Here is a 20,217-nt window from a genome sequence, read left to right as displayed (position 1 = left end):
GTAACACCCGACCTTGACCTAGTCCTTATGTAAGGGTTTGGTCTATCTATTGTTGATACTAAATTTAGATTTGCTATCTAAGGTAATTCGACTATTCATTTATAGAAAGGGATTTATCCTTTGCTTAATGTATTATTGGAAATGTTAATTTAGTCATTTTTTTTCCAGATTTGAGGGTGTTATAAAAACCAAACTTGTCGCCTTCAAAAACCAAACTCGAAAACCATATATCTTTAATTATGAACCAAACTCAATATCAAGATTTGCCTTCGAAATAGACTCGAAAAGTAAACTTTGAAAACCAAAATTGAATCTGAAACCAAAAACCATATCTTGACAAGGACCAAAATTGAAAAACAATTTTATTTGGCACTAGACTTGAGAACCAAACTTGAACCTAGAATCGAAAATCAAACATGAATCTTGAAATTTATGGTTGTGATCAGGGGAGGCGGTTATTGATAGAGAGAGGTGGAGAAGACTGAGGGGGGAAACCTATCTAGTCTATCTCGCTCTCTCTCTCTCGATGAACACATAACCCATCTAGGGCACATGACTGGTTTAACGAAGCATGTTTTAACAATGTAAGTGAGATGGACTATATTGGATTGAAAAAACACAAAACATGTACCACCAATGTACTTTATAAATTGTAGGGACGAAAATAAAAAAACAGTCATAGACGAGGGACCAAAAATGTTATTCACTCTTTATTTTTTTTAACGAAAATAAAAGTAAAATGGAAAAAGACTAAAATGTTCATCACTTAACATTTTCTAATGGTGTTGGTGTATGGATCAATTTCAAGCATTTTTGCAAACCACGATAGCTAAGGTATAGTTTTTAAATTGTACAAATCAAAACCAAGGAACATCAAAAAGTACAGGGACCAAAAATGTAGTTTACCCCATAATTTATTTATTGTACATTTTATATAAAGTTTAAATGCAATGTGTTATACCCCTACGACCTCCTATCTACATCTTTACCTATTCACGGTACATTGTAAAAGTCGTTCAAGTATAACAAGGCGTCATCATCCGAAAGATTTGGAATACAAGTGTGAGAGTAGTGAATTCTTCACGTACTTGTTAGATCGTTCCAGATTGCTTAAGTCTTCAAACTCAACTCTCGACCTCACGGATGCTCTTATATATGTATAATCATGTCTTGAAATCGAAAAGGAACCCGTTCCAAATTTGCATAATGCACATACATACCTTTTCTCAATTACCCGTGTAACCTATGCAACCACAAAATCGTAGTGTCTTCAAGTACATAGTTGTGGTGTGAATCTTTGTGGCATTCTCTTCAATCTCCATAGCTTCAAGATATCTCTCGAACTGCTAATCATCGATCACTCTAATTTCTCTAAATTTCATCAAAAGTTGTATGTTTTGGAGCTTATATTCTTGGTGTAGGTGCACTCATGCTTACTTGATTTGCTACAAATCTTTTGCAAACTCTTTAACTTCAAATTGTCACTTCATCCCTAATGATACTTGAAATATCTTCAACTTGGTAGCAGAACTCCATTTTAAAAATATCAAGCACGGTTTTGACATCTTCTTGAACTTATGACTCTTCTGCTTCCAAGACTCCAACTTGTTGATATCATTCCATTCAGTTATCCAAGTGACTTTTCCATATCAACGACTTCAGCATTCATGCATCAACTCATTTGATTGGCCCCAACTTTTTGTTTGAACATTGGTAGTTTCTTGATCAAACTTTTCTCGTCCTCAAGTCTCATTTCAATTATAAGATTCGTCTCCATGTTGTTTGTCATCGTCGCGGACCTTACTTTGATACCACTTGTTGTAGATTTGTCTTCGTAAGCTTGCATATGTGACCCTTTTCGAACTAATGAGTCCCAAACAAGATGAGCAAACAACAATGTTAAAAATGATTGAAACAACTTTTCTTCTATTACTCAAATTCTCGGGTGTTTGTGGAGTTGTTGAGATGAAGCTTCTAACTAACAAGTTTAAAACATGTGTGGATGATTCATAATACGTTTGGATCCACTTTATTTTGCTTGACCCTTTTTGATATTTTTTTAAAGTTTTGCCATTCTTTTGATTGATCTACAATATTACGACTTATCGATAAACTTCTACAGGACGTGATAAAAAGCTCACTTTAACCCGCCAGAAACAAGTTTTTTAAAAAGCTACTTCAAATAGCTTTTGACAAAGTACTAAAAGTTCTCTCATTCATCTCTCATTCGATTGTTAGAACTCTCGGTCTTGCTCTCGATCTCTTAATTTTTTGCTCTTGGTGTAAATCGAACACATTTGTAGAGTCATTTAATTATATTGGATTTTAAATATATTAGATTTTAAACTTTCATACAATCTTTTTCATCGATAGACTATAATTGTAACCATAACTCTTATTTATTCAGATTGTATTAATATGTAAAGACCAAGTGTAACTTGTATCATCGTTAAATTTTCTCTAATAAAACCAGTGAAACTTCAAAATCGTTAAAATTCACGGCTTCCGCCACATTGATCGTGTACACAATTGGAGCTTTTTATATTGAAAAATATAAAATCAGAAATTAATTATTTATTGGGTTTCAAATTAAAGACGGTACAACACACTATGCCAGGATTCAAAAAGTTTCAATCTTCACTTTGATTTTCCCGCTCACGCTTTCAAATTTCAAAACCCTCACAAACTTATTATTTATCGTTGATTACACCACCACCCACAGCCGCTGAACCCCCCCATTTCTCCTCATCTCGATCCTCACTTCATCCTCTACAGACACCATCTCTGTGTCTCTGGAACAACCATGGCGACAGAGCAACGCCAGCCACTGCAATCAAGCACCACCGATAACATCCCACCGACCACTAAAGTTGCCAGCAAAAGAGGTAGGACCATCGAAGAAACTTTTCAGAAGAAGACTCAGCTCGAGCATATTCTTCTCCGGCCGGATACTTACATCGGATCCATTGAAAAGCATGAACAAACACTTTGGGTATGGGAAGGAGATCAAATGGTGAAAAGACCAATATCGTACGTCCCTGGTCTCTACAAGATCTTTGATGAGATTCTTGTGAATGCCGCTGACAACAAGCAGCGAGATCCTAAAATGGACTCTGTGAAGGTCACTATTGATGTCGACAAGAATTTAATCAGTGTGTATAATAATGGAGATGGAATACCCGTAGAAATTCACAAGGAGGAACAGATCTATGTTCCTGAGTTGATTTTTGGGCATTTGCTGACTAGTAGTAATTACGATGATTCTATTAAAAAAACTACTGGTGGGAGAAATGGTTATGGTGCGAAGCTTGCCAACATCTTCTCCACCGAGTTTACAATCGAGACTGCAGATGGGAAGCGTAACAGAAGATATAAGCAGGTATAACTTCAATGATACAGCGTATTTGTGAAGATTTAGGGTTCTTATAAATTTGAATCTAGTACTTTGAGATTTCTTGATTTCTTATTGTTCTTGGTCTGCTTTAGGTAAAATGTCTCATTTTGTTTGTGAATTAGGTTTTAGGAATCATAGGCGTTATGTTATAGATTGTGGATTTCACTGATTCTTGTCTTCAAAAGATAGATTTGGGATTAAAAATCTCAGATAGAAGACTAAAATTTGGAATAATTAGGGCCTTAACAGTTTCTTATAACGTATTTGTTTTCTTAAGAAATAGTATTTGATTGAAGTCGACTTTTACTGATTTTCTATGCTCTTATTCTTTGTGGTTTTCTGACTTAGGGTTTATAATTTGACATGTATCACTGATCAGGTTATTTTATCATGAACTGGATTCCTAATTATTTTTTGAACCCCAAACTGAATGTTTTCTTATTATCTGAAGTTTTGATTAACCCGCTATGTGAGCCGACTAATCCTAGGGCGACCACCTGCTTTACAGATAGCCCGGAGTCACCACATTTGAACCTCCGTGGCCACAAGGGGATTTTTATTCCTCCTTGGTTTGAACCTGGGACCTTCTGGTACTTTTGACCTTTGGAGCCAAGCTCAAACCAATCAGGCACCACCCTTGTGCTTTACAGATAGATTTATCATTTATGGTTTGTGATTCTTCAGCTTGCTTACCATGATTTGTTTGGAGTTATCTTTATGTTGGTATTGCTGCTGATTTGTAGCATTTGGTTGTGCTTTAGGTGTTCTCAAACAACATGGGGAATAAATCTGAGCCAACCATAACAAAGTGCAAGTCTGGTGAAAATTGGACCATGGTCTCATTTAAGCCTGATTTATCCAAATTTGGCATGGAATGCCTTGAAGATGATGTAGTCGCTTTGATGAAGAAGCGGGTAGTTGATTTAGCAGGCTGCCTTGGAAAGAGTGTGAAAGTTGAACTAGATGGAAAACGTGTTCCTCCTAAAACATTCGAAGACTATGTGAAGCTTTATCTCCCATCATCTGCCGACACCTTAAGGTTCTTTTTTCGACACCTATATTTGATTCCAAGCCATTCTTTATAAAAAGTGTTACTTTGATGCTCATTTAATCTGTCATTTTATAGGCTATATGAGAAAGTAAATGAAAGATGGGAGATATGTGTTAGTATGGCTGATGGACATTTTGAACAGGTATGAATTCTTTGAGATTATTTAGTTTGCTAGGTACCACAACAGCTTAATACCAACTTATTTTACTTCATTTTTATATATCAGGTCAGCTTTGTGAACAATATTGCCACAATCAAGGGAGGGACTCATGTTGACTACATAACCAATCAGATTGCCAATCACTTGGTAGCTGTTGTAAAGAAACAGAACAAACATGCTACTCTCAAAGCCCACAATGTAAAGAATTATCTATGGGTATTTGTCAATGCACTCATTGACAATCCTGCTTTTGATTCACAAACAAAGGAGACTTTGACGATTAAACAAAGTAGTTTTGGGTCAACATGTGAACTCACACCGGACTTCTTAAAGAAAGGTATGCATTCATTTTCATTGCAGAATCAGGAAATTATGCTTTTATTTTGTCAAAGTCGCCTTAATCTATTTTGTTATTCATTTTGCAGTGGCCAAATCTGATGTGGTGAAAAGAGTCGTCTCTTGGGTACAGTTTAAACAGCAGAATGACCTCAAGAAAACCGATGGTAACAAGAGGGGAAAGCTCAACATTCCTAAACTTGAAGAGGCTAATTATGCGGCTACAAGTAATTCCGATAACTGTACCTTGATACTGACGGAAGGAGATTCAGCCAAAGCTCTTGCAGTAAGTTGGTCTTGTTCTTCAATAAGCATCCACCTGCAAGCATGATCACTTTCAAGTGTATGTTTGTTCGGAAAAAGAAAGACATTGTATAATATGAATGCAATTTGTCATACAGATGTCTGGATTATCTGTCGTGGGCCAAGATTTCTATGGTGTGTTTCCATTGAGGGGTAAACTGCTGAATGTGAGGGAAGCAAGCCCTAAACAGTTACAGGAGAATGCTGAAATTCAGAACATTAAGAAGATTCTTGGGCTTCAGCAGGCTAAAGTTTACGAAAATGTGAAGTCCTTGAGATATGGGCATTTGATGATAATGGCTGATCAGGTGATGTAACCAAAAAAATCCTTTCATTTTGATGTAAATGATATCTAGTATTGCTATGTCATTCTGCTGATACACCATAATTTGTGGTTATGTAGGATCATGATGGTTCACACATCAAAGGGTTGTTGATTAACTTCCTTCACACATTTTGGCCGTCTTTACTAAAAGTTCCGAACTTTGTGCTTGAGTTCATCACGCCAATTGTTAAGGCTACTAACAAGAGGACTAAGAATGTGTTATCGTTCTATACAATGCCCGAGTATGAGGGTTGGAAGGAAAATCTGGGGCACAGGGCAAGAGAATACAAAATAAAGTACTATAAGGTTTGTTTATGAATAACCAGTTATCCTAATTTTTCGCTATTTGCAACTAAAATTTTCACTACTTTACAGGGGCTGGGAACAAGTAATGGTAAAGAAGGGGCGGAATACTTTGCTGATCTTGACAAGCATAAGAAGGATTTTGTTTGGGCTGATGATGAGGATGGTGAGGCAATAGAGCTGGCATTTAGTAAGAAGAAAATTGAGGCCAGGAAGACCTGGCTCCGGGCACTTCAGGTTTGTTTATTTGCAGCTTTTGTCAATCTAGCAGCCAATGGAGCTAAGATGAGCATTTCTTTATGATCGTTTGTGTCATTTTGTTATGCAGGCCGGTACTTATTTTGATTCGAAGGAGAAACATATCCCATATCGTGACTTCATCAACAAGGAGCTTATTCTATTTTCAATGGCTGATCTTCAAAGATCTATACCATCAATGGTAGATGGATTGAAACCAGGGCAGAGAAAGATTTTATTCTGTGCCTTCAAGAAGCCCATTTTCCAGGAAGTAAAAGTTGCTCAATTTAGTGGCTATGTATCTGAGCATTCTGCTTATCATCATGGGGAGCAAAGTCTTGTAAGTACGATCATTGGCATGGCTCAAAATTATGTGGGCAGCAATAATATCAACCTTCTTTACCCAAGTGGGCAATTTGGCACCCGTCAGATGGTGAGATATACATACATGTATATACACATTTGTAGTTTCTTACTTCTGTTTTGTACTTGCTAAACTTTCGAAGTACTTTTTCACAGGGTGGCAAAGATCATGCAAGTGGCAGATATATCTACACTAAGCTTTCTCCTATCACTCGACATCTTTTTCAAAAGTCAGATGAACTTCTCCTAGACTACTTGAATGAAGATGGGCAATCCATTGAGCCTACCTGGTAATATCCAAATTTCGTGTGGGTGTTAAATATGATATTGTGTGGTTGTGTTTGTTTTTGCATTTGTTAGTTTTCTTAAACAAATTGTTTAAACAGGTTCATGCCTATAATTCCAATGGCTCTGGTGAATGGAAGTGAAGGGATAGGCACTGGGTGGAGTACATTTGTACCAAATTACAATCCAAGGGATATCATCGCTAACCTCAAGCGCCTATTGAACAATGAACCATTGGTGCCAATGGATCCATGGTATAAATGGTTCAAGGGAACCATTCTGAAAATGACATCAAAGGACACTGGATATACAACTACAGGAATTGTAGAGGAAAAAGAGGATGAACCAAATAAGCTTATTATCTCTGAGCTGCCAATAAGGAAATGGACTCAAGAATATAAGGAATTTTTGGAGGCAGCTTCATTGTCAGGGAAGGACAAGGAACCATTCATTGAGGTAGTATATTAACGAGTTAAATTCTTAAAATTACATATTGCACATTTAGTGATGATTTGAAGTCTTATTGGGAAGCTTGTATTTTGCAGGAATATATGGCTCATAATGATGATACGACTGTAAATTTTGAAGTTATCATGTCTGCAGAACAAATGAACAATGCAAGGCAGGAGGGGTTTCTGAAAAAGTTTAAGCTAACGAGCAATTTAAACACAAGTAACATGCATCTTTTTGATGCAAACGGTGTAATAAAGAAGTATGACACCCCTGAACAAAGTAAGTATGAGTGACAAAATGCTATCCAATACGACAATCCATATACGAATCATTTGATCTTTAACTTTTTTTCTTCTGTTTATTGCGTTTACAGTCCTTGAGGAGTTCTTTCACCTTCGTCTCAAATATTATGAGAAAAGAAAGGCAAGTTTTATAACTATATAAACTAATATTTACTCTATAATGATTGAAGATACAGGCAAGTTTTATAATTATATAAACTAATATTTACTCTATAATGATTGAAGATACCTCTGACATTACTTGTGAATAAAAATTCTTTTTGTGCCCCAAAAATGGAGTCTTATGTTTTCAATGTTGCATCGACTAAATTGTGGTTATATGGATTACAGACAGCTCTGCTTCACGAGCTTCGGAAGGCTTTATTGCAGCTGGAAAACAAAGTCAGGTTTATTCTTGAGGTTATGGCAGGAACAATCATTCTGAACAACAGAGTGATAGAAGACCTGTATGCCGAGTTGAAAGATAAAGGCTATACGCCTTTACCAAAGGAAGCTGTGTTAGAAGCATCGATTGCAGGAGCGGTTGATCATGTTGAAGGAAGTGAGGAAACCGATGAGGCTACAGAGGAGGAAACGTCTGAGGTGGTGATTGAGGAAAAATATCAAGCTACTGCCAGCAAGACGATTCCCGGAACAGAATATGATTACTTGCTGTCTATGGAACTTCGAACCCTTACCCTTAAGAAGAAAAATCAGCTATGTGCTGAAAGGGATACGAAAAAAGCAATATTTGATGAGCTCACAGGCACTCCTTCGAGGTCTCTATGGTTGCGAGATCTTGATGCTCTTGAGAAACAACTTGATGTACGCTTTTGTATTTTTGTTTTTTGTGAAAAGATTATTTTTTCATTTTGGGATTCTTCAAATCTTGAACTTTTTTGTGTGTAATCAGGAACAAGACAAGAGAGATGCGAAAGATGAAGCAGAGAGAAGGAGACAACAAGAAAAGGCAGCGAAGGCTGGTGGTGGTAGGAATGTTAGGAAGCCTGCCAGAAAGGCAGTTACCAAGAAGGCAACCATCACAGCGGCAGTTGCTGAACCCATGGAAACTTCCGTTAGTTCTGCAATGGAAACAGGTATGTCCTAGAATCAAGTCAATCAATAAAGCCTTTTTCTCTGGTTACATTTTATGTAGTATAATTCTTGTTTTGATGGTCTCAGGCAATGCTCCTGCTGTCGCAAAACCAAGAGGTCGAGCAGCAGGTTCAAAGAAACCTCCGGCCAAGAATAAGGTAGGAATTCACAAATCATTGAGTTTGTTGTAATGTAGTTTGTTAGTAGTGAATTAAAGGTTTAATCTATTGTGAGCAGGCGAAACCTACTTTGATAGACGAAGATGACGATGAGGAAATTCCTTCGCTGGCAGATCGACTTGGGAAACATAATATACAATCTGAGCAGGAAGATGATGTGATTGTTGAATTGGAAGATCAATTAGCAAGACATAATATTGAATCCTCTCCTGATCAATCAGAAGGTAATAACCATCTGAAATCTTTGTATTTTTGAAGAAGAAAAATAAGGTATGTGAAGTTTCTAATTGATTATTAAACCAAAATGGCAGTAGTTGTTCCAAACAAGAAAGGACCAACTAAAAGAGGTGCTGCAAAGAAGGCTACCATCACTGAGATTTCTGATGATGAAGATGAAATGGTGATGGAAGATGGTTCTGACTTTGAAGTCCTGAGTGAAGCACCGGTGGAGAAAAAGAAGCGTGGTGGAGGCCGAAAAGTGGTGGCAGCAACCAAACCTCCAACTGGAGCTACCAAGAAAAGAGGACCAGCTGCTAAGAAATCCCAACAAACCGTTCCTGATGGACAAAGACTGATTACAGAAGCGTTAAAGCCAGCAGCATCACCGGAAAAGAAGGTGAGGAAGATGAGACCTTCACCGTTTAACAAGAAAAGCGGGTCTATGTTGGGAAGGTTGAGTAGTAGTGAAGAGGAGATGGTGGCAGAAACAAGCGGTGAAGTGGCGGCACCACCACCGAATGCTAGACCCCAGAGGGTAAACAGAAGGAAGACAACATATGTGGTGAGTGATTCTGATGAGAGTGAGGAAGATAAACCATCTGAGGATTCTGAATTTGATGATGATGACGATGAAGATGAAGAGTAAGGGAATTCAATACATGCTTGTTCTGTTGGACAATGTTGTTTGGTTAATGTCATTGGTAAGTACAAGTTTTTAGGTGATGATTTCGTAGATCCATTGCTTTTGGACTAGTCCATGTTTGTTTTGATTAGTAATCATAGCTAATGATTCTCTAAATTATTGGATTTCCATTTATCAAACACCTGGTGGGCAACATTACAAAGCATCAAGCCATCAACTATACACTATATAATAATTGATTTCTTTCCAAAATTCTTCCAAACTTCCGGACTATTTGCAAAGTAGATGGTGACCTAGGATTAGTGGACTCTTATGACGGGTTGGATATCCAGGTTAATAAAAAAAACTTCACCTGGTTCGATCCGGAGGAATCCACAAGAGTTCTTTGCTACGATCTTTACTATTTTTGATTGAGAAAAAGAGTTTCTAAATAAGAATTAAGTTTTCATTTATCCAAACGCTTATCCGGTAAAAGTAAACACTATTACTTGTACCGGGTAAAATTCTAATCTATTAAAACGGCATTGTATGTGATAGTTTATCTAGTCAACACTAATTGAGTAAATGTACTTCATTTACCGGATAAAACTCTGGATTTTTATTATCACTCTTAACGGATAAGATTCTTGAGCATCTCCATTCGAAAGTTATAATGATTTTTACTATTCCAATAAGGTATTGAAATAGCTTTTATGAAAATGTAGACTTCTACAACAGGTTTTGCTATCATATTAATAATTTAATACAAAAAAGCATGCAAGAGAGGGTTTTTAAAGATGGAATTTTGTTGGATAAAATTAGTTGAAAGCTGATGTGACAAATGTAAAAAGTATTTGAATGAGTTATGCATTGTGGATGCTTTAACAAGATTGTAAATATTTACCATATAAACGTTTAATAAATAACACCAAGACTAAGTTGAACTTTGTTTCATTTTTAATGCATATTTTCTTAATTTTAAAAACCATAGTATTTTCTATTTTAATCCAATTATTTCATAAAAAAAATGTTGAATGAATTATGACACCAATCAAAGTCAGACAAGAAGTCCGGACATAGGGTTGGTAAACCCTCTTATCCATTTCTTCACTCCAAAACATGAGGTGTCAAAAGGCTTCCACTTTCCTAAGATATTTTGCTTCCATGATTAACATGGTCCATGAAACCCATTGCTTTATCCTCTTTTTCTTCTTAAAAAAAAACACAAATCAAACACCCATCTCAACACTTGAAAATGATCAAACCAAACCATCAAATGCTCAAAAGCTTCAAACTTTAACCATTTGACACCAAAACCATATGGCTTCCTTCTCAATTAGCCCTTCATTCCACACCAGAACATCAAAGACCACAATTCAAGATTTGATCAACCCCATGAACCACCAAACCCGACCCACCTTTGTGGCTTGCGGAACCCGGGTTCCATTTGATCCACAAACGGATAAAGAGAAGGAAGGTAACGAAAAGAAGCCAAGTTTGATGGAGGTTTTTGTGGGTGTCGAGAAGCTTGGGAAAGGGATCCAAGATTTCTTGAGTCCAAAACGCAAAGGGGATTGGAAGGATTTGGTACTCATGAGTCTATCATTTGCGGTTTATGTTTATATATCTCAAAAGATTGTTTGTGCTTATTGTGAATGGATGTCCATGTTTAAGCATCATTGGTAGTTTAATTTAGGAAGAAAGTACAACTTTTAATGCATAAAACACAAGTGTTTGGTTCAGAAGATCATTTGGTGGTTTTATAGTATTTTGTATATTTGCATCATGGAAAAATTGAAGTTATTAAAGTAATTATAGTGTTTTATTTGTAATTATTTTTATTAAAGGGCCGTTTACCTAAATGCTTACCTGGTAAGCGCTTACCTTTAAGAGTCAACACTATAATTTATTTTATCGGATAAGATTGTAGTACATCAAAACGTATCATATACAACAATTTACCTGGTAAGCGCTTATGTAAGAGTCGTCACCCTCACTTACAGGGTAAGAGACCCTCTATCCTTATCATCGTTCTTACTAGGTAAGATTCTTGGCCTTTGCCATGTTCATCCGGTGAGGAAAATTGCTCGGTGAACACTTATCGAGTAAGCGTTTAATAAACGGCCCCTAAGTTTAACAATGCTTGTAAAATAGAATCATTGGGTACTTTATTCTAACCTAAAATATTTCAAGAATTATTTCTGATTCCTCACATTAAATTTGACAGAATTCTTTAAATTTGAAATAAACTATCATTTCATCTGGTTTAAAGAACAACATAAAAGATCTGTTGAGTAAAATAATGAACAAATATTCATTTTTTCTTTTTATTTTTTAAAAATTGTTAGAGATGCTCATAGTAAATCAATGAACCCTCCAAATATGAGTTATTCATTTGATAACTACAATGGTATGTTTGATTCGTAGGATTTGAAATAACATTGGATTCCATTACTTATAAATAATTTATAAAATAATTATAAAAATAATAAAATTACATTTTTATTAATTGATTATTACAAACCAAATGTTTTTAACATTTTTTAAAGCCTTATTTCATACAATCTAACGAAATCCCGAGCACCCCTAAAGATTTCAAAATCTTGTGTTTGTAGGATTTCAAATTCAGACAATCCAACAAACCAAAAATGAGATTGGAATGAATTTGAAATCCAAATCCTCAAATCCATTCCATTCCTGCAAAGTCGTTCACACCGATTTGTTACGAAATACTTCATAATATCTTATAATTTGAACAGAACACCCATAATTAATCTACACGAAGGTAGTAGTAGGCTTGAATATCTAAAGTCAAAAGTTTAGAAGAACAGACGATAATAATACAACAGTATCCTCAAGAACCATGTACAAGTTCTAAATTTTGCATTCAATTCAAACCCATAAACTTAATCATCATCTGAAACTGTTATCATCTTCACCCTTCCATTTTCAATCAGTTTTCAGCCTTTCACGCCTGAAAAGACGGTGGAATAACGAGAGCAGCCATTGCCAAACAAAAACCAACCAGCTTGAACCAGTCTTCGTGTGTTTGGGCTCGGGTCTTGGTCCGAACAATCCTTTGTAAAGCTCCTTTTGTTTCTGATAAACCATCTTGTCATCTTCGGCTAGCACCCGTAGTTCCTTCAATATCGCTTTGTCTTCTGGGGCTAATTTACGAGCTTTCAAGAAGTCTTCTCGGGCAGCATCCGTCTGTCCGAGTTCAGATTTAGCTTTCCCTCGTCTAAACAGCGCTTTCACGTTATTTTGATCCTCTGCAAGTACCTAGAAAATATATTGAGGGTTTAATTTGGAAATTATACATAAATGGTTTTGCCAAACGTCTAAGGGGTTGTTTGTTTACCTCTTAATAGTTCCCTTAGGGGTTGTTTGTTTACCTCTTAATAGTTCCATTAAGAGGCAACCTTTAAGAGGTGAATCTTGTTTTGCAAAAAAAATGTCTGCCTCTTAATGGTTCTAAAACCCTCTGAATGATTTTGTATCCTGGATCTCCCTTAACCATTAAGAGCCCTAATTTCATTGTACACAATTACCAAACAATTATATTTCATTTTGCACTATGTCATAAGAGCCTTTTAATCATTTTGACCACTTAATCATTCTGCACCAAACCATTCAGCAATTGCCAAACAGCACCTAAAAGCTTTCTTTTACTTTCTTCCCAAATTTGAGAACACAGTGTAAACCTTAAACCCTAAAGGTAAAAATAAAAAAGCTGAAGAATGGACGAACATAATCAACGAATGGGATACATACAATGGTGCATTGAGCAATGGCGTCTTCATAGCGTTTGAGCTTTATCAAACAAGCTGCAATGTTAAGGTGACACGGGTTTTTGACTGCCAAAGCCATGTCCTGATACTTGCCGAACAATTGAAACATGAAATCATCACCCATATATGCGATGGCCTATTATGTCCACGGAAGAATCAACACGAACATGTGAGAACAGAATTCGCAATTTTTTTTCAGAAATTAGGAAAAGAAATTTCAGAAATTTTTAAGGAATATTCAGTTTCACCATTTCATACTGTTGCATAGCCTCCTCTAGTTTTTCTTCTTTAAACAACGCATTTCCGTCCATCCTTCTCCTATCTGCTGTGCTGATTCTCTCTTCTACTGTCATGTCACCACGAGCTTTCCCCTATACAAACATTTGTATTTATCAGCCACCTCAATCATCAGCGGATCTACGGATTTCAGACTGAATAATCCTCTTTAAAAAGTAATCTAAACCAAACCGAACAAAAAAACCCCGTATATCCCACCCGGAGGTAGAGTGAGGGCAAGATGTAAGCTGACCTTACCTTGACTTTCTTTACAAAATACTGTGCATATGCTCAGATCATTAGGGAGCGAAACTAGGTTAGCGATGGAAGGAGACCATCACTTTGTCGCATTAGAGAGTTCAAATTCTTTTCGTTCCCATTAAAATGGCAACTTTAACCCCATAATGATTTCAAATTGCTAAAATTTCATATAAGATCTAATGGGTAGTCGATTTCCTCTTGGTGCATAGGTCACCCATATTGTAATAGAGATCTGACACTGCACTCGAAGGGTGAAACTCAAAAGTCCAGAAACTAGGCATCTTGTTTTTTAACTCGTGAACATTGTATTAGTGAGTGATAGAAAATAAACTATTTACTGAATACTCACTTCTTTGGTTTCATCAAAACCAACTAGCTCAACTTCATAGATGATATCTGCCTTAGGTGGGACATTTGGAAAAGAAAAGCTTCCTTCTTCACCATAGCCCAGTTCCCAACCCACGTGTAAGAGAGCACGCTCGCCGGATTTCATGGAGGATAGACCAATTGCCAATCCTGCCATTTCTTTTTTCTCTGGTACAAAAGAACAGGGTCAAGAAAAGTCAACGGATCTTCCATGACTGTAAGTGATCTTGAGTAAACCAAGTGATAGACTTTCTTAATCATCATACTTAGCTTTTCACCACAAATTACTCATTGCTCTTGTGATAATAATTGAAATGTAAATGCCAAAAAGAAAAGGAAAAAAAATCATACTTCCTCCATCCCAAATTTATGAAAAAAGCAGAGAGTTTTAGAAATGTGTGATTATTACACTTTTTAACTAACTAAATGACAATTTTACCCTTGGTAATAGAGAGAGTAATGAATTTCTCTATGCATAGTTGATGGTAGAATCCGAAAGTAGGCACTTACAAAAGTGGACACTTATTCTGGGACAGAGGGAGTAGTTACTATTTGTGTGCAAAATCGACTATTCTTGCAAAGCATAATGTTCTCTTTGCAATTCCAAGAACGATGGATTGTATGAAATGAAAAGTCAAGTATGAATGTTTAACAAGTCAACCTCACTTGTTGATGCAAGTATTAGTGCAGAAAAAATACCACCATGAAGGTAGATTAAATCAGGTTAATCTTACATTATTTAGATTAAGATGTAAGAACTTTTTACGTATAAATACCTTTCCCTAAGACCACTTCAATAAGTTGTAGCTCCTGCCAAGTGTCTTCAAACTTGTGCTGGGTACTTTCGGTCCATGCTTTGTAGTGCACTACAACAATAAACGCGGTTATGCTGGTGTTGTCTCCAAGTGATCAAGTAAGTTTTGGACCTAATAAACTGTCGTTGTCCAGGAAAAAAGAAGTTGCAGAGTAGTGCCATGATTTGAAACACCATGCGACATAGTTCATATAATTTCACAAATAAACCAAACCAAACTAACTCAGTAAATCCCAGCAGAGGTAGGGTCTTTTTATTTGTTGGGGGTATGTAGATCTTACCTCTATCTAGGGGTGTAAGCGAGTCGAGCTTTTAACGAGCTACTCGGACTCGAGCTTAATAATTCTCGACCTTACCTCNCAAGTGATCAAGTAAGTTTTGGACCTAATAAACTGTCGTTGTCCAGGAAAAAAGAAGTTGCAGAGTAGTGCCATGATTTGAAACACCATGCGACAGATTTGAAATAATTGCCCAATTAAACCAAACCAAAAAAACTCAGTATATCCCACTCGAAAGCGGGGCTTGGGAGGGGGATGATGTATGTAGATCTTACCTCTATCTAGGGGTGTAAGCGAGTCGAGCTTTTAACGAGCTACTCGGACTCGAGCTTAATAATTCTCGACCTTACCTCGATCTCGAACACAAAATAAAACTCGTTTAACTTAACGAGTCGAGCTTCATAACACCAATGTTCGACTCGGGTCGCTCGAAAACTTGATAAACTTTTCGAGTCGAGCTCGAGCCGAGCCATTCGAGCAAATATTTTTTTGAGCCAAACATGTTCATATGCTCGTAAATCATACAATAAAAATATAAAAATTATCAACCTCAAGCCTATAAACGAGCATTGAGCTCGATAATTCAAAAAATATTCGAGCTCAAGCCCTAAATTGGAAAAGTTATTCGAGCTCGAGCATGGTATTTTTTTTTCGAGCCTTATTCGAATAACCGACTACTCGCTTTGGCTCGTTTACACCCCTACCTCTACCCCAAGGGCTAGAGAGGCTGTTTTCGTGAAAACCCCTAGCTAAACCAAAAAATGCATCAGGGATGGATGTGAGAGAAATAGGTTAAGCAAACAAGAAAATAGTGTATACTTGTTTTAAGAATAAATTTTTATCCATGTAGAACTTCAACCTATGCTTTTATCTTCAAAAGTCCGGGGTGGAGTGGATCATATCTTTTTTTTGGAAGGGTGTCCCGAGCTATGCCCAGACTAATCCCGGCAAATTGCGACGGTAAGACATCAGCCCTCATAAACTTAGTGGCCACAATTGTTGTGAACACCTGGAATTGAACCCAGGGTAGATGGGTCCACCACATCCCCTTGGGCCTCAACCACTACGCCACAACCCCTTATGGTTGAGTGGATCATATCTTTGTAGAACTTCAATTGATACTTGCATTTTGCAAAAGAAGTTGCAGTTTGTCTTTCTACCTTTGGGATAGAGGCAAGGTCCGCACACATCCTACCCACCTCTGTGTGGGATATAGTGGGTCCGTTTGGTTCACTTTGGCTATTTTGCTAAAAGGTTGTTTCTACAACTCGATCTTGTGACTTTTCGCTAAAGAAGAAGTATATTCAACAGTTTCTTCAGGGCTCATCACTTCATATGAATGTACATTCACATTATGGCTCTGATACAACATAAGGAAGACCAAGGCCTCCTGGCTTATTTATTGGCTTTCAAAGCAAATCCAACAGTCTACAGCTTTACAAATCAATTTGTACTATGATAATACCACCTAATGAACTCAACCTTATGTATCTTACTTCCTATTTCTCACAAATGAAAAAATAAAAATAAAATAATGTTTTTAATAAGAAAAAGGGCCATGCATATGCAAATCTTGCATAGACTTACGGAAGCACGTCGAATATTTTGATGGCTTGTCACCATGACCTTCCTTAATGATCTGCTTTGTAACTTTTTCATGGAGGGATTCCACTGCCGTATCAACTTTAGGAGGTAGGTTATCATCTTGAGAAGGCCCTCCATGCACAAAAGAAGATCCTTCGGTCACAATTTCCTCTTTAGCATCTGGACCTGCATACATACCAGCTTAATTACACTACATTTGGGTTTCATACCAAAGCCTACAATACACCATCAGTCCATCACTTTAGAATCAAGTAGTTGGAGAACACTACCGTCTTGAGGAGGTTCTCCATTTGTCACAGAAGAACCTTCAGGTATGCTTTCAATTTCGCCATCTTGACCTGCAAATTATACAATAGTCAACCATATGACTCCATGGTCAATGCTCAAGAATTGAGTCAACAAATTTTACAGAAGTACCAAAACTTACAACCAATTCCTGATATTAAAAGATTAAGATGCCGACATTGTACAATACACGATACTCCGGCATATTGGCTTACAAAGTGTGCTATCTATGTGGGTGATTCCAAGCTCCAAAACTACCCGTCTACCCTTTCATCAATATTCTTTGCATCATACCTCATAAGTTATAAAAGTTCTCTGCATACCCAAAGTCGGATTCTCACTGAAATAATAAACTTACAAATCAAAACCTCTTAAGACATACAAAAATGACCCTTAAATGTGTAATCACCTAAGAAGAAATGACTAGCAATAGGTCTCTCGTACATTAACTCCTCATCCAACATCCTTTATGGTCCCTTACTAGAAAGAGCAACGGTAGGAAGACAACATAAGGCTTCATATAAAACTTTACTTCATATCAAACCAAAAACCTGCCTATATATCCTTATCGAGCATATGTCCAATATAAAGAAGGCCATGCGTCCACCTTTGTTGCCTGCATTTTCATTATTCATGCATGATATTCATCATGAGTAGTTGGTTCTCACGGTTCTCAAAATATTATGCTTCTCAAAATAACCTGCCACTGCTCACCTATTATCATCAACAAAAAGCATACAAGAACCTTTGACTTGACTCGAACAGATAACTGGACACACAAAACAATTTTTGCTCTTAATGTCATCTTTGTAGACACATTAGCACCCTTCAAGTACATGTGTATCACATGACATGTATATCTGTTTCAAGAAAACAAATCCTTAGAGGGGCGTTTGTTTGCAGGATTTGGTGGGAAATGGAATTGGATTCCATTCCAATCCTGTGCTTGGTTTAAAGGAAACGAAACCCCACAAACATGGCATTTAGAAATCCATTGGAGGTAGTTGGTATTTCGCGGGATATCATAAGATTTATTTGTGATAATGTTCTAAAATATGTTAAAAACACTCGTGTTGTAATAATCGATCAATAAAAAGGTAATTTAATTATTTGTATAATTCGTTTTTATAAACTATTTATGAAAAATGAAATTCAATTCCATTCCAAATCCATCCACGGAATCCAAATCCCTCAAAAACATTCCGTCAAACCAAATGGACCCTAAGACTTTCCTACTCAACCCTATGTGGTAGCATCATCCTTTGGATTCATGTGACACATATTCTAGTTATTACCATGTGAATTATATATGGCCAATAACAGGAACTTACCTCGAAGCTGGGAGTCACAGGGTTGACTCTACATCTTATTACTTTTCAATACAACTTCCTTGATCAAGTTTAATGTTTATTGAACATAGAATCTCCTGAAAAATCCAGCAAATACTTGATACCTTACTCAACTCGGTAATCAAACCTAACCCCTCAAGATTATGGTGACCAGCTGTACAATAATCTCCGATCCACCTCTAACTCTATGTACTAAAACTAATTGGAGAATAGTTAGCTGCATTCAAAAAAGCATACTATGTATACATAATTGTCATCAAACAATAAACAAATCTTGTGTCTGATTTAGCATTGTGGGGTCAACACAACAAAAATTATCAAATTAGGATCCTTTCTCCACAAAGGAAAAAGTGACTTTAATGGCTTACCAACTGTTTGAATCGGATGATGTTGCACTTCCTCCATTCCCAAGATCACCTCAAAAACTTGTTTATATTCGTCAACAAACTTCAATCAGCTAAAACGATCCTCAATATTGAACTGTAACGAATTCCTAATCAAATTATACAATATGTAAAATAACAAATAGCGAAAATTTAGATTCACAATCACAATTAGAATCTACTGCAGAAGGGAAATCGATCCCCTTCTTCCATAATTTAAGAACATGTATACTAAAGCGATCTTTTCAAAATTTAAAAACAAAATGTCCGATTTCCTTCATTTTCCTAGATTACAGGAGCATAGACGAGAATCAAGAATTGAAATGGAGTTCAATTTTAGTGCGATTGAACTGAAATCTTGCCTTCGTTTGAATTATCACTTCTGGGGTTTATACCACTGGCTTACTTGAAGTAATCGAAGACGATTCGAGAGAGAGAGAGAGAGAGAGAGAGAGAGACAGAAGGGTTTTGACCAATTTAGCAAAAAAAATGGGGGTTTGAAGTCGTTTATGCTGCGGCCTGCACATCTCGACTCTTGTCTGGCGAAACTTTGTGCCATTTGACATTTTGGGCACTATTGTTTGAGAATTTCTAATTAGGTCCCTTAAAAAGTTAAAAATGCTATTTCCATACGGATCAAACAATAGATGGCCAAAAATCGATTTCGATCGAAAACTTCAGGTCCCGTTAAGGTTACTTGTTTGTAACTGGTACGAGAACCGGTCATCGACTTAGGTGCGGCTTAAACAGGTCCTTTGTATTTTTTCTTAAATTCGATTTTTTACATAATTAATTTTTGAGGTTTTTTTAAGGAATTCAAAAATCTATACTATATTATAAAACATTTGACAAAAACTCTTAAAAACAATATTTTATGCATGAAGTACTACTGTATATGGTGCATATTACTTAAAATTCAATATTACAAGTAAATTGTGCATAAGTACAACTTATTAAATCTTATTTTTTTTAATACGTGTAACTAACTGCAGATAAACATAATCAAATACATAATAAACATCTCATTTTAAATATAAAAAACTAAAATATAAGTAAGATAATCATCGACTTTTAACATAGTACCTAATTATTATTCTTATAAAAATTATATTATTAAATAAAAATAAATTACTTTATTATTAAATCTAAATTAAATTAGAATAAAAAAATTAAATTAAAGAAATTACATAGAAAATGAGAAAT

The 20,217-nt window shown here is 36.3% G+C and overlaps 3 protein-coding genes across 5 annotated transcripts in view; 1 reads left to right on the top strand and 2 right to left on the bottom strand.

The window, feature by feature from the left end:
* The first annotated feature begins 2,754 nt into the window (after nucleotides 1–2,754).
* On the top strand, nucleotides 2,755–9,793 carry LOC112519311 (DNA topoisomerase 2). Of its 2 annotated transcripts, none has more exons than XM_025127363.1 (18): nucleotides 2,755–3,379; nucleotides 4,156–4,433; nucleotides 4,521–4,587; nucleotides 4,672–4,942; nucleotides 5,031–5,227; nucleotides 5,343–5,552; nucleotides 5,648–5,875; nucleotides 5,945–6,109; nucleotides 6,201–6,542; nucleotides 6,629–6,762; nucleotides 6,859–7,213; nucleotides 7,303–7,489; nucleotides 7,584–7,637; nucleotides 7,847–8,316; nucleotides 8,405–8,588; nucleotides 8,674–8,744; nucleotides 8,824–8,989; nucleotides 9,080–9,793. In XM_025127363.1, exons 1-18 carry the CDS (start codon nucleotides 2,804–2,806, stop codon nucleotides 9,628–9,630), a joined length of 4,506 nt encoding a protein of 1,501 aa, XP_024983131.1. In that variant the 5' UTR covers nucleotides 2,755–2,803; the 3' UTR covers nucleotides 9,631–9,793. The 2 variants fall into 2 exon arrangements, with proteins under 2 accessions (XP_024983131.1, XP_024983130.1); XM_025127362.1 differs by having other exon boundaries at nucleotides 9,077–9,793.
* A 2,548-nt stretch (nucleotides 9,794–12,341) lies between these two features.
* LOC112519882 (peptidyl-prolyl cis-trans isomerase FKBP42) lies at nucleotides 12,342–19,465 on the bottom strand. 2 transcript variants are annotated; one of them, XM_025128194.1, is made up of 9 exons: nucleotides 19,377–19,465; nucleotides 19,000–19,111; nucleotides 17,267–17,335; nucleotides 16,980–17,162; nucleotides 15,077–15,166; nucleotides 14,284–14,468; nucleotides 13,646–13,768; nucleotides 13,381–13,533; nucleotides 12,342–12,888 (listed from the first exon to the last, which is right to left on the bottom strand). In XM_025128194.1, the coding sequence occupies exons 2-9, from the start codon at nucleotides 19,034–19,036 to the stop codon at nucleotides 12,556–12,558; spliced, it is 1,173 nt and encodes a 390-aa protein (XP_024983962.1). In that variant the 5' UTR covers nucleotides 19,037–19,111; nucleotides 19,377–19,465; the 3' UTR covers nucleotides 12,342–12,555. The 2 variants fall into 2 exon arrangements, with proteins under 2 accessions (XP_024983962.1, XP_024983963.1); XM_025128195.1 differs by having other exon boundaries at nucleotides 19,000–19,439.
* Nucleotides 19,101–20,217, bottom strand: part of LOC112519995 (probable galacturonosyltransferase-like 9) — a 1,857-nt gene continuing 740 nt past the window's right edge. The window contains exon 2 of the mRNA XM_025128300.1: nucleotides 19,101–19,124. Within this exon, the coding sequence (XP_024984068.1) occupies nucleotides 19,101–19,124 (24 nt within the window). The remainder of the gene's footprint in view (nucleotides 19,125–20,217) is intronic.

The sequence above is a fragment of the Cynara cardunculus genome (genome assembly GCF_001531365.2).
Source record: "Cynara cardunculus var. scolymus isolate 2C chromosome LG 10, CcrdV1, whole genome shotgun sequence".
Taxonomy (NCBI): Eukaryota; Viridiplantae; Streptophyta; class Magnoliopsida; order Asterales; family Asteraceae; genus Cynara; species Cynara cardunculus.
This window is presented reverse-complemented; position numbering and strand designations above follow the sequence as displayed.

Excerpts from the sequence above, each read along its gene's own strand:
- LOC112519882 (XM_025128194.1), bottom strand. The coding sequence starts at position 19,036 with ATGGAGGAAGTGCAACATCATCCGATTCAAACAGTTG. Across the intron at positions 13,534-13,645 it reads CTATGCAACAGTATGAAATG|GCCATCGCATATATGGGTGA; the intron begins GTGAAACTGAAT and ends TGGACATAATAG. Across the intron at positions 12,889-13,380 it reads CCATTGCTCAATGCACCATT|GTACTTGCAGAGGATCAAAA; the intron begins GTATGTATCCCA and ends TATATTTTCTAG.
- LOC112519311 (XM_025127362.1), top strand. The coding sequence starts at position 2,804 with ATGGCGACAGAGCAACGCCAGCCACTGCAATCAAGCACCACCGATAAC. Across the intron at positions 6,110-6,200 it reads CCTGGCTCCGGGCACTTCAG|GCCGGTACTTATTTTGATTC; the intron begins GTTTGTTTATTT and ends TTTGTTATGCAG. Across the intron at positions 8,589-8,673 it reads TAGTTCTGCAATGGAAACAG|GCAATGCTCCTGCTGTCGCA; the intron begins GTATGTCCTAGA and ends TGATGGTCTCAG.